Source organism: Canis lupus, chromosome 22, assembly GCF_003254725.2.
Source record: "Canis lupus dingo isolate Sandy chromosome 22, ASM325472v2, whole genome shotgun sequence".
NCBI classification, from domain to species: Eukaryota; Metazoa; Chordata; class Mammalia; order Carnivora; family Canidae; genus Canis; species Canis lupus.
The window spans coordinates 48,972,166-48,989,427 of record NC_064264.1 but is presented as its reverse complement, the minus strand read 5'-3'; the positions used below and the strand labels follow the sequence as shown (position 1 = coordinate 48,989,427).

General features: G+C 48.9%; 1 protein-coding gene across 1 annotated transcript in view; it reads left to right on the top strand.

Annotated features, from left to right (window-relative positions):
• The first annotated feature begins 4,943 nt into the window (after positions 1-4,943).
• The window catches only part of SLC15A1 (solute carrier family 15 member 1), a 50,263-nt gene continuing 37,944 nt past the window's right edge, over positions 4,944-17,262 (top strand). Inside the window, exon 1 of the mRNA XM_025441208.3 lies at positions 4,944-5,070. Within this exon, the coding sequence (XP_025296993.1) occupies positions 5,067-5,070 (4 nt within the window). The 5' untranslated portion in view covers positions 4,944-5,066. The remainder of the gene's footprint in view (positions 5,071-17,262) is intronic.

Sequence of the window (17,262 nt, the reverse complement as noted above, 5' to 3'; positions counted from 1 at the left end):
AGGAATGCAGGTAACCCCTAGAAGCTGGGACAGGCAAGAAGATAGATTCTACTCTACAGCCTTCAGAAGAAACTCAGCTTTGCCAGCACCTGGATTTTAGCCACATATGATGATCCTTTTTGGATTTCTGACCCCCAAAACTATAATAAATTTGTGAGGTTTTTTTTTTAAAGATTGAGTCATTTATCTGAGAGAGAGAAAGGGAGGGAGGAGTGGGAGAAGGAGTGATGTGTTACATAAATACCTGAATTTTTATTTATTTTTTAAATGTCTTTATTTTTTAAGATTTTATTTATTTACCTGAGAGAGAGAGAACATGAGCAGTGGGGAGGCAGAGAAGGAAGCAGACTCCCGATGAGCAGGGACCCTCCTCCACGATGTGGGGCTCTATCCCAAGACCCTCAGGATTGTGACTTGAGCTGAAGGCAGACACTTAACTGACTGAACCCTCCAGGTGCCCCTAGAATACATCTTTTGAACACTTTCTGAAGTGGTGACATTACAGATAATGAAAAGCTTCCAGCATCAGATGTGCCCATCTGCTGGGCACATGGAATGCTTTTCCATTCTCTTCTAAGTGCCTAAGGAAGATAAACTTTATTTGAGAATGACAAATATATTATCTAATTATGTCATTTGCACTCATAACATAAGAGGTGAAGAATCATTTCATGGCCTTTATCGCCCCCTAAAAAAGTGATATGTTTTTATATCAAAAATAATTTGATTTTTTTTTGTTGACTTCCTTCTTAATTTGAAGGAAGACAGTTGAGTGCCTCTTGGGTCATGGCAGAGATAAGACTGTTCTACCTTCTAGGTAAGTCTCCGCATTTTCTCTCTGTGCTCAGCTACCCAAGAGTACCAGTGTTGGGTTTTACATCATCTTCCCAGGCTATGCCTGTGTCCCTATGTCCTATAACTTTCCACTCAGCAGCTGGTAAACCAGGCTGTGTAGTGAGGATGAAGGAGGAAGCCAAGGAGAAACTAGGACATGGACCACACCTTGGCCACTCCACCCAATGTCATGGGGCAAGCCATTCTTGTGCAGAGGAGGTGGCTCATGTGGTATCATCTCCTACATGCTGGGAAAGAACTATTGCTTCTAAAAACTTCTTCCCTTCTTTCAATTTCACAATTAGAGTTTCCTTTGTTTTGTTTATATAGGTGGCTCTCCCCCTACTCTGTTAAAATGCAGACATTCCAAGAAAAAGTAACACTAAGGCTTATCAGGCATTTATTTCAGAGTGTGGGTAAGTTACCAGCTTCCTTCCTGAGAGTAGATTTTGAGGGAGAGAGAGAATATGAAGACCTCTACAGCTAAGGAACAGGAAGCATATGTGGGAGGAAGATAAAAAGAGCAGGCTGTTCATAGAGAATCAACATTCCATAGATTATCCTAAAATGGACCTTTTGTTCAAATATAATGATCTGTTCATTCTTTATCCTTCATCATCTGTAAATCTGAACACTGCCTTCACCACCGCCATGACCACTTTCTCCCTCATCTTCACATTCCCTAACTAACCACCTTCCCTTCCCCTACCCCCTGGTAAAGATATAACCCAGTAACTGCCAACACAGATGTCCATACTCGCACTACAGTTTGGGGAATGAAGGTGCCCGCCTTGCTCTACAGAAACCAGGTTGAAGAAATCTTTCAAAGGTTTTCATTAACATTAAAGTATATTAAATATGCTTAAAATTGTATGTTAATACATGAAAACGTATGTAAAGATGTTTTAAAATATTAAAAATAAGTAACACCATTTCACACTCACTAGGATGGCTATAATCAGAAAGACAAATAATCACCAGTGTTGGTGAAAATGTGGAGAAATTCGAACTCTAATACCCTAATTGTGGGGTTGTAAAATGGCGCAGCTGTTTTGGAAAACAGTCTTGCGATTCCTTAGATGATTGAATATAGAGTTACTGTATGGCCCAGCAGTTCCACTCTGAGGTATGTACCAAAAAGAAATGAAAATATAGGTTCACACAAAAGTTCATACGCAAATTTTCATAGCAGCAAAAAATTCACAATTGCAAAAAAGTGAAAAAATCCCAAATGTCCATCAAGTGATGAGTGGATAAACAAAATGTGGTCTACCCATACAATGGAAAACATTCAGGACTCGCTACAACATGGATGAATCTTGAGAATATTATGCTGAGTCAAAGAAGCCAGACACAAAGGACCACGTGTTGAATGAGTCATTTATATGAAACATCCCAAATAGGCAAGTCCATAGAAGCAGACAGCAGAGTAGTAATTGCCTAAGATTGGGAGAGGAGGGTGACTGTGACTGGGTTTCTTTTCAGGGATGGTGAAATGTTCTAAAATTTGTGCTGATGGCTTCCCCACTTTGTGAATATACTAAAAATGATTTAATTATACACTTTCAATGAGTGAATTGTATGGTATGTGAATTATATCTCAATAAAACTGTAACATGACCACAGAGGCTAGAATCTCTGCATGCACCATATTGAGGAATTCACAAACTATTTTAATTCCCTCTGGAACTTAGCCAACCCAGAGATGCTGGGCCCTCGCTTTCTCCCCCCACAGTACTCCAAGGTTCTAGAGAATCCCATCAACCCAGGTGGCTCTAACCCAGGGGCCTATGACCACCTCTACCCTTACCAGCAAATATCGTGGACTGCTGGTATTACAGCTGTTGCTGAAGATCATCTTGTAAAGTTTTTATCAAAAAGAAAAATTTGTATTTAGAGTGGATACATGGTATAAACGACATATATATTTTTTAATGTGGTAAGAGATTGATCCACGTCATTGTAAGACTGAGTCTGTTGGTCACATAGCAGCTATTTGTTGAGAATTTACTAAGCGCCAGACACTGTGCTTGTAGTGGGGGACACAGATGACAAGAAGGCAACATGAGCATTTGTGATAGGATTCAGATCATAAATAATTACCTTCCAGCAGTGACAGTAAAATCTCTCTTCCCCACAATAAGCCCAATATCACAATCAGCCTCTACTTTGGAAGAAGCTTTGTGAAGAAAATGAACTCAGTTTTAGAGGAGAAATCTCTGTGACAAGAGAGGAAAATAAAACCCAGCAAGAGAAGGCAACCTGCTCAAGGTCACGCAGGTGATGCCATCGAGCCAGCAGCTCTCTCAAATCAGCTGTGAGGTTCTTGAAACCTTGGGAGTGTACCCCTCCCTGACCCACAGAAGATGCTCAGAGAACATTCTATGTCGTCTAGGCCTTTCTCTCAAATTACTACACGAGTCCACCTCCAGACTCTGCACTAAGATGTCGCTCCCGCAGTAGGTTGTACGTAGTGGTGATATATAAACAATGACCGAAGGATTCAACAAACAGGTGGAAGAAATAGCAGGTACCTCACCACTACTAAAAAGTCACCTGCACACGCGCACACAAACACATACACACGCACGCACACCCGAGTTCCTGATTTGGTAGATCAGGGATGGGGCCTAAGAATTTGCATTTGTCAGAAGTTCCAGGTGATGCTGACGCTGCTGGTCTGGGGACCCCACTCCGAGAAGCACTAACTAGCCTAGAACAAGAGTGGCTTTACAGTGGCTCAGGATTCCAGGCGTCATGAGCTCAACAGAAATACCACTCCGCAGAGAAAGCTGTGGTGGAGATAAACCATCGCAGGCTTCATCTTTCCACCCGAGGCTTACTTATCTGCTGGCAGGATAAGGACTATGAGCATGCTTCCAGCTCTCAGAGGGAGCATTCCTCCCTCCATCCGGGCAGCACTGCTCTTCTGGATGCAGCCCCTTTACCTACAGCCCCCAGGCCTCCAGTTAACATCAGCTGCAGCCCCCTGTGTATCCATTCGGCCATCACCCGAAGACCTTTGTCATCCTCCAGCCAGAGGCGGGGAAGAAAGCCCAAGAAGGGTGGGGTCCAGCTGCCTCTGGGGGAGAGCTGCCTTTGGCTAGAGGGTTTCTCCCTGCGCCCCAGTCTTCTAGCCAGCAGGGGGGTGGCAGGTCGGGGTCAGGCATTGCTAAGATTCAAAAGACCATTGAGACAGAGGAGTGGGGGGACGAGATGGGGCGTATGCGCAACCGAATATCAAACTGTCCCCAAAAGGAAGGAAATTCTGACATGGGCTCCTGCGGGGATGGATCTTGCAGCTGTTACAACGAGGGAAAGAAGCCAGACACGGGGGACAACCACTGCGAGCTTGCAGCTATATGGGTACTTAGATACTTAGGAGCCTTCAAATTCGTGGAGACAGAAAGAAGGGTGGTTGCCAGGGGCCCGGGGAGGGAATGGGCACAGAGATTCGGTTTGGAAGGAGACGGAGTCCTGGGATGGGTGGTGGCGGCGGCTCCACGAGCTTAATGCCGTTCAGTGTTCTTAATGGTCGGAATGTACATTTCATGTTGCTTTACCATATTTAATTCTATTTAAAAAATAGAAACTGCCCTCATGTTAACGTTCCTCTCAGTATTTGCAAAGCACAACCGCGCTTCCCTCTTCCAAGTCAGCCGAGGAAACAGAAAAATGATCTGGAGATTTATTCTAGAGTCTTCCAGAAGTGCTTTGGCTGGTTCACCCTCCAGGTAAAGCCCCACAAACACGCGTGTGCACCCAGAACTACCGACCAGGGTTCACCCAGTTCTGCTTTCTCGCTCAGAAGGGGCGGTTTTCCCAGCCCCGTGGTTTCCAGAGCGGGTCCTGGGGTCCCACCCGGCCCTGCTGAGCCGCACACCCCGCGAGGCCCGGCAGCCTCGGCCGCCAGGTGCGCTCCCCGTCGGGGCGTCCGTGCCCAGGCCCCGGCCGATGCTCCTGTCCCCGGCGCCGGCTCCCGAGGGCCCGGGGCGGGCCAGGGGGGCCCCGGAGCTGGCCCCGCGCTGGGGCTCAAGGGGCGCCCGCCTCCGCTCGCTGGCGTTCGGCCGCCGGGAGGGTGGAGCCCCGCCGCCCCGCCTGCACACCTCCAGCTGCACAGGTGGCTGGGCAGGGCCTGGAAACCAAGTCATAAGAGCGACACCTTAAAAAAAAAGGTCCTCTCTCCCGGACTGCCCGCTCGCCAGTCGCAGGGAGCCCTCGGAGCCGCCACCATGGGTAGGTCGCGTGGCCGGGGGCGCGCGGGGGCGCGGGGCGAGGGCAGCCGGGGGCAGGGGGCAGGGGGCGGGGGGCGGGGGGCGAGGGCAGCCGGGGGCGCGCGGGGGGCGAGGGCAGCCGGGGGCGCGCGGGGGGCGAGGGCAGCCGGGGGCGCAGGGGCGGGGGGCGGGGGGCGAGGGCAGCCGGGGGCGCAGGGGCGGGGGGCGGGGGGCGAGGGCAGCCGGGGGCAAGGGGCAGGGGGCGGGGGGCGGGGGGCGAGGGCAGTCGGGGGCGCGCGGCCAGCGGACCTGCGCGCGGAGCCAGGCGGGAGGCGACCTGGGTCCGAGAACCGCGTCCCGGCCCCGGGGCAAGTCGCCGGCCGCGATGCCGTCCCTGCGCGGAGGCGGGGAGCCGCGGGGCGCGCAGGCTCGGGGGTGGCGGGAACCAGCGCCTCCGGCTGGGGATCCTGGGTCCGCGTGTTCGCGGGCGGGAGCTGGGAATGGGCTTGAGCCGGAGGGGCGGTGGTGCCGGCGATGGCAGGGCCCCGAACCTCCATCCAGCCGGACGGGGAGGCGCGCGGCGGCGGGGGGCGGGGGGCAGCCCGGGTGAGCCCGCAGCCCCGGCCCTGCTGGTCACCCTGCCAGCTGCGCTCGGACCTCACGGGGAGGCGCCCGCCGAGGGTAGCTGGGCCTCCCCAGGCGTGGGGTGTCCGCAGGACGTCTAGGAGAGAACTGTCCTGCCGGCCGCGGCGTAGGCCCCTGCGGGATGAGAGCAGAGCCCATCCCAGCCCTCTTCTCCCCTAAAGATGGGGAAGCCGGGGCTCCCTGCTGGCGCAGCGGTTTGGCCCAGGGCGCGATCCTGGAGTCCCGGGATCGAGTCCCGCGTCGGGCTCCCTGCATGGAGCCTGCTTCTCCCTCTGCCTGTGTCTCTGCCTCTCTCTGTCTCTCTGTCTCTGTGTCTATCATAAATAAATACATAAATCTTAAAAAAAAAAAAAAAAAAAAAAAGGATGGGAAGGCAGGTGACTCCGAGCAAAGCAAAGTCACGGCATGGATGAGCCCAGGCAGGCACAACGTGGCCCCATAGCTGAGAGAAGCGGCCTGACTTTGACCTGCCTTCAGTTCTCTTCCTGTCTTTTTTTTTTTTTTTAAATATATATATATTTTTTTTATTTATTCACGAGAGACAGAGAGACAGAGAGAGAGAGGCAGAGACACAGGCAGAGGGAGAAGCAGGCTCCATGCACCGGGAGCCCGACGTGGGATCCGATCCCGGGTCTCCAGGATCGCGCCCTGGGCCAAAGGCAGGCGCCAAACCGCTGCGCCACCCAGGGATCCCTCTTCCTGTCTACCTCTTGCTACCGCTATGGATTTGCCTCAGTAAATTAAACTTTGGGCTTTGTCTTCCTCAGCCCTTAGACGTATTGGTAACAGCCTCAGCGGTTGTATCGGGGTGTGTACGAGTGTGAGACCTGGTGTGCAGCCCTGCAACAAGCTCTCCCCATGTCTCACTGGACCACCCTGTGTTGTGATTCCAAAGCAACAGTATTGAGGGGTTCACACTTGGGACCTCTTACCGTGGCCACCTGTGCCTTTTCCTGAAAGATGCTACTGTCTCCCGCAGAGGTGCAGGCTGTCAGCACGTGTGCTCCACAGCCAAACTCCTGGGCTGGAGTTCTGGATCCTACCTCACACATCATTTGCTTGTCACTCCGTGTGACTTCCCTGGGAGGTGCTCTGAGTATTTATTTGATCTTTAGATACCAAATGCCTGAGTAACGTCTGTGCCAAGTTTGGACTTTCCTAAAGTATTTCCAATCAGGCCAGCTGTCAGCTGCCTGATTATTGGTGAATGAACACAGTTAGCTTCTGAAATATAATCCTAAATGAATAGATTCTTTCAAGTTTGCAAATCAGTCCTTCAGTGGTGGCTGTTTTTTTGTTTCTTTGTTTGTTTGTTTGTTCTGGTAACTGAGATTGGCTTAGCATGTGAGTAGCAATATAGCCACACACCAGTTTTATGTTTATTCCAGTCCTATGTTTTAATATCTAAGTTTAGGTAGTAAGTAGAACAAATGATTTTTAAGAGGTTTTTAAATAAAAGGTAGCAGTGTCTTCTCTTGAGAACAGATCTCTGGCACTCAGATGGTTTCAGAATTGCTTCAGGTCCCTCATGACTGAAAAAGGGACACCCAGGATCCTTGGTGAGCACGTCAGGGGGTAAGGAAACCAGGCAGCAGGTCTTAGAGACAGATTTGCTTCGAGCTGATTTTGTCCAATGTGAATTTGAAACTAATTTTCACACCAGGTTCTTTTCCTGGCCCTGAGAATGGGGAGCAGGAGTTGGGATGGAATCGGAAAGTGATGGATGCAACGAGAATCAAAATTATACCATTTATTGGACTCAGTGACACAGCAACACGAATCCACAAGAATAAAGTGGATGAAACGTCGCTGTGGGCATGACGATGTATAGCTAAGCCTGGCAGCTGTATTCAGTTAGAATCATGAACAGAAAACCCTTTGCTTTAAAGATGGATTGGCAAGCTTTTCCTGGATAGGGCCAGATAGTAAATATTTTCAGCTTTCTGAGGTAGCATAGCCTCTGAGGCCACACTCAACTCTGCCTTTGTGGTGCAAAATATATAAACAAATGGGCAGAGCTGTGTTCCAATAAAACTTTATTTATGGGCACGGAAATCTGAATTTCATGGAATTTTCGTGTGTCACAAAATAGTTTTTAAAAATTGTTTTTCAGCCACTTAAAAACATGGAGCCATCCTTTTTTTTTTTTTTTTAAGAGTTTATTTATTTATTCATGAGAGACACAGAGAGAAAGAAGCAGAGGGAGAGGCAGGCTCTGTGCAAGGAGCCTGATGCAGGAGTTGATCCTGGGACTCCAGGATCACGCCCTGGGCTGAAGGCAGGCACTAAACCCCTGAGCCACCCAGGGATCCCCCATGGAAGCCATCCTTAACAGGTGAGCCACAGAAAAACAGGTGGTGGGCCGGATTTGGCCCATGAACTATCCTTTGCCCACTCTTACATTAAAGTCTGGTGGTGCTTATCAGAGTCAAGGATAGAGAGAAGGCCGCCTTCCCAAGAGCTGTCTTATGGGGCCAGGTTTCCTAAGGGCAGAGAACCTTTCAGGGGAGAACTTTGTGGGGCTAGGGATGCTTTGGCTGAAGACTTCAAATATTCATTCTTTCTCTCTTCACCCCATTTCCCTCCCTCACCCAGAGCTAAGCAAGAGTCTGCACTAATGTTGCTGTTCTTACAAATTATTTTCCATACTATGGTCCTGGAAAACCCTAGATGCTGCCCTGTCATTTGCCACACACTTAACTTTGAAAATGAAGTATGAAGAGACTTCAGGATCTATGAAGCAAGCTCCTGCCCCCCTTTGCCAGAGCCTCCAGGTTGTTTTGAAAGATAGTTGATTATATTCTTTGATGAAGGATAGTTGATTATAATCCTGTCCTCCCACCTCTCAGCCTCCCACTGGCCTTGTGGGATTCTGGTGAGTTTTTCCAGTCGGCTTCTTGCCTGAGCATAACATGATGGACTGGTTTTGAAGGCACCCCAACCCTGCCACTTAAAAGTTCTTCTACATCCTTGCTTCTTTCTAGAAGTTCTCCGGTAAACCAAAGAACAGTGCTGAAGTCCCAGGGAACCCTGTAGGGGCTGTAAGTGTACCCTGTAGAGGCTAGAAGCTGAAGTTGCTACTGAGGCAGACCTTGGGCATCTGACCCATGGGAGAATCGTCTGCCTCTCAGCGACTCTCAGGCTGACATGTGTAGGTGGTGATCTTCAGGCTTTAGGATCCATCGGGATCACCCAAGTGATGGTTTATTCCAACACATTGCTGGGCCCTGCACCCTAGAATCTCTGCTTCAAGTGGGTCTGGGGCAGCTCTAAGGATTAGCATTTACACAAGTTCCCACATCCTGCTGCTGCTGGTCCCAAGACCCCACGTGGAGAACCACTGCTCTGTATCACTCTAAATGACAGGCTCTTTTTTTTTAATTAAGATTGATTTTATTTATTTATTTATTTATTTATTTATTTATTTATTTAAGAAAGAGAACATGAGCAGTGGGAGGGGCAGAGGGAGAAGCAGACTCCCCCTCAGCCAGGAGCCCAACATGGGGCTTGATCACAGGACCCCAGGATCATGACCTGAGCCAAAGGCAGACACTTAACCAACTGAACCACCCATGTGCCCCTGATAGGCTTTTTTTCGTGACCCACACCCATGCCCAAATATTGCTACTGTCCCCCCTAGATGAGATGGTGACAATAAGATCAAGCGCCACCTGACTGCTGACTTGTCCATGATGACCAACTTTGCAGTAAATTAGTAGCTAGAATTTAAAAATTAGCTTGCACCGGCTAAGAATATAGGGTAGGAAAGAGCGGGAGTAATGAAGCCATGTGGCCCAGCTGTGGCTGGTGCAGAGAGCGGGGCGGTGGTGAGCCTAAATGATGGATGGATGCAGGTATTTATTTACCATCTGTCTTGAAGAAACTCCTATTCTCAGGGCGAGGCAGAAACACAAGCCCATAAACATTTTTCCACAGTGAGGGATAGTTGCGGTAAATAAATTATCATGAGGCCAGAGAAAGCGACAGCTTTCTGGTGTCTTGTCAAAGCTGGAGGATTGCTGTCTTAATGCTAAATTTTTGCCTGGTCCTTCACACCTCTCCTGGAATTATTCCAGGTTTGATGTACTTGGTCTTTGTCTGTTGTTTGATATGCTGCCCTTTGAGTTACCAAAGAACAGGAAGCCCACTGCGGCTGGTTCACTAGTGAGAGGGACAGCCGCCTGTTGTCCAGGGTAGGGCTGTGCACGACAGGAGCCGTAGTGGGACCAGGGGCGTGGAGCACCCTGCCAGCCATGCTCACGCCTCTCCAGGCAGCAGCAGCTCTGGGATGCAACTGGATCTCAATCTGATTCCTAGCGGGAGAGAGAGTGGGTAGGTGTCCCAGGTGCACTGATTAAAGGGTATCAAAACAAGGGAGGACTCTGAGGAAGCTTCCACATTCTTCTGTGATGATGGTGAAAGAATAAGAGCAGTATTATCTGGAAATGAATGAGAACCACTGACTCAGAATCCTGGGGTTGCAACATAAGGAACCCAGGAACCTCTGTTTTGTAACTTCGTCTCTTGGTTTCAGAGCCCAGGAAGTTATCACTTTGGAAGGCCGATGGGCTCATCTCAAGGGGCTGCTGTGAAGGGGGCCGTGTCCGACAGGCCAGGCCAGGCCTCTGCTCGCTGCCTAGCTTCAGAACCAGTGCAGCTACCATCTGCAGGCGGTGTAGTAAAAGCACAGTCTCAGCAGTAGAAAGTGGCAATACCAGGAGGAACAGAGAGCATCTACCACAAACTTTCTGGAGAAGGAGGAAGGCCTAGTTCCTCCAAGATTGGCCACTGGCCAGGGCCTCCTGAAAGGAACCTGTCGTTGGAGAGAGGGTTTAGAGCATCCAGTTGTTGTGGGGGGCCGTGTGACACTGACCATGAACCCAAAGGAAAATTTGGTTTAAGGATCGGATATAAGACTGGAAAATTCATAAAATGTACTCACATAAGGAGACACGTTGAAAGCTCACAGGTTAAGCATTTGAAACTTATACAGTCTCTCTCAAGAGGCAAGATTTTATTGTAAGTTCTATCAGGGCACATCAGAAAGTACTCTTGAGATGTTCTTGGAAGAACAGACCTAAACGTGTCAGCTCCCATGGTGGACTAGTTTCCTGCCGCTGCCATAACGAAAGTATCACAAACCAGATCGTTTAAAGCAGCAGAAATGGATTCTCACAGTTCTGGAGGCTGGAAGTCATAAATCAGGGTGTCTGCAGAGCCATGTGCTCTCTGAGGGCTGTAGAAGAGAATCTGTCCCATGCCTTTCTCTTAGCTTTTGGTGTTGCCAGCAATCCCTGGTGTGTGGGGGTTAGGGATCCACTCTACTCCAACGTGACCTCATTACATCTACAAAGATCTCATTTTTAAATAAGGTCAGAATCTGAGATTCTAGGAAGGACGTGAGTTTCAGGGGACACTATTCGACCCAGTATACGTGATAATAGAAAATGTTCTCTCTGAAAGATGTATGTCACTTATATATGACTTTAGGCAGCACGTATTCTTGGTGTGTAAAGAAGAGGCCGCTGTGGCCTGTATCTTCACCTGAGATGCTACCCGCGACAACTAGTCTCTTCCCCCAGCAAGTTGGATGGATTTTCTGGGTATAGCACGAGTCAGTTCTAAACAGCATCTATTTAATAACAGAATTGGTATGTAGGGAACACCCTCACTGCCATAGAATATTAGTGAATCAGAAATGCTCATAGTGATGTCGTAGACATTTACCTCAAATTAATTCTAAAAATTATGTTCATACCCTATTGATACTGTATTAGGTATTGTACTGTACTATGGAGTTCCCAGGCAGTCTTAATGAACAGTGTGATAAATTTTTCTTTCTTTATAACTGCTCCTATGCGTGCTCACCTTAAAATTATAATATGGGAAAAAATAAGTCACTTCTCTATAGAAGTGTTAGGTGATATCTAACAAGATTTAAAATACACATATTTGGGGGCACCTGGGTGACTCAGTCGGTTAAGTGTCTGACTCTCGATTTTGGCTCAGGTCATGATCTTGGTCGTGAGATGAAGCCCGAGTGGGGTTCCGAGCTCAATGGGCAGTCTGCTTCTCTAGCTTCCTTTTCCCCTCCCCCTACTCGCTTGCAAGTGTGTACTCTCTCTCTAAAATAAATAAGTCTTTAAAATATACATCTTTGACCACTCCAGAAATTTCTTAGAGATATTCTCATGATAGGAATGAAGCATGCATAGCCTAAATATCAGTTGGGAAAAAAAATCTGCTTTCTGTAGATCACTTTGTAGCCTAACTTCACACTTAACCATGATCATCAGCATTTCTTCCAATTACATTTTAACATCTAAGAGCAAAAAAAAAAAAAAAATATATATATATATATATATTTGGTTCTAAAGTTTAGGATTTCAAAAATAATAATAATAAATAAATGTTAGAGTCTCTAGTTTTTTTTTTTTTCTTTAAGATTGTTTTTATTTATTCATGAGAGACACAGAAAGAGAGGCAGAGACAAAGGCAGGAGAGCCCGATGCGGGACTCGATCCCAGGACTCTGGAATCACGACCTGAACCAAAGGCAGATGTTCAACCACTGAGCCACCCAGGTGCCCCTAGGGCTTCTAACTTAATTGCCTCCCAAACAAACCTCCAAAAGACCAGGAGGTTTTAATTTGGTGACACTTGTGCGCCTCTGGCATTGTTTTCGCCTTCTGACCATATACAGTGTCTTAGGGCTGATGCTACAGACTTGTCCCTGTTGCCTGTTCGCCGTGGGCAGCGTGCTGCTCTTCCCGGGGCTCTCCCCTCTTGCTTCTTCCCAGAGCCCGCTCCGCTCCGCTCCGGAGGGTCCGTCCCTGTCTAATCTCTGGCCTGCGAATAGATCCGTTTACTGACTCTCAGCAGTAGAGCGTTTAAAGCAAGCCTCGCTCTTAGTTCAGAACGAAGGCTGTTCTTCCAGAATAAAAGAACGCCCACATGTCGATAAAGGACATAACTGGGAGACCAAGGGTCACCTTTCTGACTCCCAGGAACTTCTCTCACCTGAGTGATTGATCCTGCCCACGCCTAAGGCAGAACTTAGGCCTGGCCCTTTCTGTTTTGCATTAACAGCTTACTACATATTAACTGGTCTGCACCCTCTGGCCTGGCCGCAACTTTCCCTACAATTGAGAAGTAAATAATCGCTGAGCATATCCGAAGGCAGGTGGCTCCCCCAGGGCCTGGAGAGATCGTTTCTTTCTGGAGGCGAATGGAAATGACCTGTCAGTGATTCACGTCTGTAGTTATGAAAATTAGATGCTAAAAGTCATGGGGTTATTTATAAAACCATCAGAGGAGGCCACTATGGGCCTCTTAAGCTGATGATTTTAGACCAGCATTGTAGAAATCTTTTTAAAAGCTAGAAGGATGTCTGTAACCTACAGCAGTTGGTCAGACAACTAGCAAAGCTCTCTGCCTGTTGTGGGTTTGTTTCCACCCAGCCACAAATGCAGGTGCTGAAGTCCGAACCCTGAGACCTCAGAGCATGGACCTTATGTGGAGGTAGGGCCTCCACAGCTGTAATTAGTTCCGATGATGTCATCCTGGAGGAAGGGGGCCCCCAACCCAATATGACTGGTGTCCTTATACGAGGGGGACATGCGAACACGGGCACACGCACAAGAACACCGTGCGAGGACGGAAGCAGAGGTCTGGGTGATGCTCTCACGAGCCGAGGAACGTCTATGATGGCCAGTGACCCCCAGAAGCTGGGGGAGGCTGGCCAGATTCCCCCTCGCAGCCTCAGAAGGAGCCGACCTGGCTGACACCTGGGGCTCGGATCCCGCTCGGATCCCGACTGCGGGGGCCGGGGGGGATGCGTTGCTGTTGTTTTAAGCTGCTCCGTCTGTGGTGCATGGTTTCTGCAGCCCCGGCAAACTAGCGCACGGATGGAGAGCTGCCTCCCCCGTTCCTGACCGGGGGGTGTCCAGGCGAAGGGAGGCGGTGGCCAAGTCACGGCTGTCAGACGCACACAGCACAGCACAAGGGCAAGGCCTGGCTGCCGGGCGGTCAAAGGTCCACGGCTGTGTGTCCCTCACGCAGGCAGAGAAAGCAGACCAGCCCCGGGAGCCGGCTCCCAGCGGCCCCTGCCGCACCCCAAAGGGGGGACACGGCTGTGAGACACCCGGTGCCGAGGAGCCAGACTCCAGCTAAGAGATTTTATACTCCGTGTCCGTCTTCTCCCCAGCTGGGCTCACGCCTTTGGCCTGGATGGTTACAGGGTCGCCTGCGCTCCCAGACTGAGCTGGTCCCTGCCGTGGCACCAGGCCAAAGTCACTTAATAAAACCTCTACTGTCCCATTAGTCCAGCTTCCCTGTATTTCTAAAGTGGCTTCATGTAATTAGGGTTTAGTTGACATTCCTGGTTCTCAAGGAATGGATAACTCATTTGCCTTTCGCAGGGGTAACTTGATTAAACTGGCATTCTGAAAATCATACATCAGTATGTTCTGTTTATATAGCTGTTTGCTGATGGATCAAAGGAAAAATAGATTGTCCCTCAGTGAGGAAGAAAACATTTGTGGAAAAGAGGCTTTTTCTATTAAAAAAAAAAAAAAAACAATAGAAGGATGGGCAGGGCACTGGTCATAGATGTGTAGGCAGTACCCTGTGTGAAGGCCCCCGCAAGAGGGCCCGTGGGGCTGGAATGTGGCCCGTGCTCCATTGCCAAGCAGTGCATCCACCCAGGGACATTTTTTCTTGTTGGAACGGAGCTGCCATCCACCAGTCAAGCCATGCTTCCCGGGGCAGCATCCGGCTTAAATTATCACAATTCTCGAATGTGCACAGAAGTGCCATATGGACCTGCAGGGGGTCTGAGGGTGAGAAATGTGGCAAAAGAGCCAAGTAAGAAAAACAATTATCAAGTAGGGCAAGAAATAGCCTCAAGAAGAACCACTCCAGAAACAAGGGCCTGGATTACAGACCATAAAACTTGTTCTAGAGCTAACCTGACTGCTGTCCCGGAATAGCCCCTTTAAGAAGAGTGCCTTTCACTTCTTAATCAAAGTTGATTGATTTGGGGGGGGGGCGGGGAATCAAACCAAGTGTGCTGCACAAAGCACTCAGCTGCTACCTCTCCTCCCATGCCTCCTGTCACCTTGCCTCAGGTCAGCCATAGTTCTGCTGGGTGCATATCCTGCTGGGCTCTTTTGAAGTGGCATACACTTTATTTCCTCACTGAAATTGGGGGTGGGGGGGGAATCATATGATATGTGAGGCTCTATAACATGTTTTCAGAAGTCAGAACAACGTGTCCTGTCAAGGCAGTTATAAAAAGACTAAAGAAATCTAGTGGCGCCTGGGTGGTTCAGTCGGTGAAGCGTCTGCCTTCGGCTCAGGTCATGATTCTAGAGTCCTGGGATCAAGCCCCACATCAGCTCCCTCCTCTGGGGGTGTCTGCTTCTCCCTCTGCCTGCAGCTCTGCCTGCTTGTGCTCTCTCTCTCTGTGTCAAATAAATAAATAAAATCTTAAAAAAAAAAAGACTAAAGAAATCTAAAAGGAGAAGAGAGTATCTGGGAGGCCAAGGGGAGAGGTGAGGCACTAACTACCCTAATGGTGCTGGTGGGGTGCTGAACCTAGTGTGCTGAGGGAATTAGAAGTCATGTGGCTTGACCACCGGCGTGGAGGAAGAGCGAAGTCAGGTCCTGGAGGGCTTCTTTGCACTGTGCTGAGTGGCAGGTCTGACCTTTCAGGTAGCAGAGAGCCAGGCAGGTTCGAGAGCCATCCTGAATCACTGCATCTGGGAAGCTCAGGTCCACTTGGGTAGATGGGAGACAGGGAAGGTTGAGACATGGCATCTGCTTGTCACAGTCATCCTAGTGAACAATGAACAGAGCCTGAATCACATCATAGGAGCTGATCACCTAGCCTGGAGCTGCCACCTAGGATACACGCCTTCACACCAGACCCTTTCCTTGACTGCTCCCCACGGTTGCTCTGGAGCGAGGAGGGACTCCCAAACTGTAGAACTTCAGTCCCAGGAGGGCTTGATCACACGCACAGACATATGCATATGTACAACTCCGCTTACATGGGGAGTTTCTGACTTGGTAGGTTTGGGATGGACCTGAGAATGTGCATTTCTGATGGGTTCCCAGGTGCTGTGCAGCTACGCCAGAGACCACACTTTGCAAACCACTGCAGTGGAGGATTACACATGATCCTTAAGCCCCTACAGCTACACACATGCAGCACACTCTAGTGCTGCCCATTTGAAAAGCAGCTTAATTAAAAATCAATGCTTGCCACTGTAGCTCATGTTCAAGATTGGCGTTTCCCGGCCCACAGCTTGCTAATCCCTGTGGCCTAATTTCCCAAGATGATGTCATATGGACCTTCTTCTTTTGGTGAGTGTGAATAGCCCTGGAGAGACTGCCTGTTTCTTTGAGGGCCCTTCTCAACCCTACCAGGGTTCCTCATCACACATTCTTGCCCATATTTTAATCTTAAATCAGCCTGTTCCAAACATCTGTCTGCACTCCCCAGCTGTCTTCATGGGATGCAGCGAATAGCAAACTTCATTGCATTCCTGTAGATTTGATCTTATTAACCAACTTGCAAAGATGGTGTTAGCATTTCTAGGTGAAGGAATTGGCGGTCCAGAAGTTAAGTGCTTTGGATCTTTAAAGCCCCGTGTTTAGGAAGGATGTCCCCAAGTGGAGGCTCAACCTCTTGCTCCCCAAGGCTCATACCCTCCCACCTAAAAGAATCCAGGGTTGATCAACTTAACTTGTTATGAAACCATTTTCAGACCGCCTCGTTCCTTGTAGCAGGCCTGGAAGGCAGCACCCTCACTCTACAGATGGCTAAGGAAGAGTACCTGCAGAAAGTAGCAGAGCAAGTGCAGATCCTGTTTAAAAGGCATGGGATTGGGGCAGCCCCAGTGGCCCAATGGTTTAGCGCCGCCTTTGGCCCAGGGCCTGATCCTGGAGACCCAGGATCAAGTCCCACAACTGGCTCCCTGCATGGAGCCTGCTTCTCTCATGAATAAATAAATAAAATCTTTAAAAAAAAAAAAAAAAGGCATGGGATTGGACTCCTGAACCCCCAGGTGGAAAATGTAGCTAAAAGGGAAAATTATAAAAAAGAGCACTTTGCTGGCATATAAAAGTTGCTGGAGGTTTGAGTCTTAGTTCTATATGAAGAGTGAGTGATTTAGCGATAAAAACCTTCATTTATAGAGCTTGAGGCAAATCCTGCTTGTGTCCTATCGCCGATATCACACACTGCCACAAACTAAGCAACTTAATATGACACAAACTTTTTAATCTCACTGTTCTGGAGGTCAGAAGTCGCATGAGTCTCACTGAGCTAAAATCAAGGTGTCAGCAGGACCGTGTTCCTTCTGGAGGTTGTAGGGGAGAATCCAGTTCCTTGTCTTTTCCAGCTTCTAGAGACTGCTATATTCCTTGGTTCGTGCTGGCTTTCTACAAAGTACCGTCACTCCAGCCTCTACTTCCTTCTTCACATCTCTTCCTTTGACTCTTTTAAGGGCCCATGTGACTACATTGGGGCCACCAGGTAATCCAGGATAAACTCCCCATCTCAT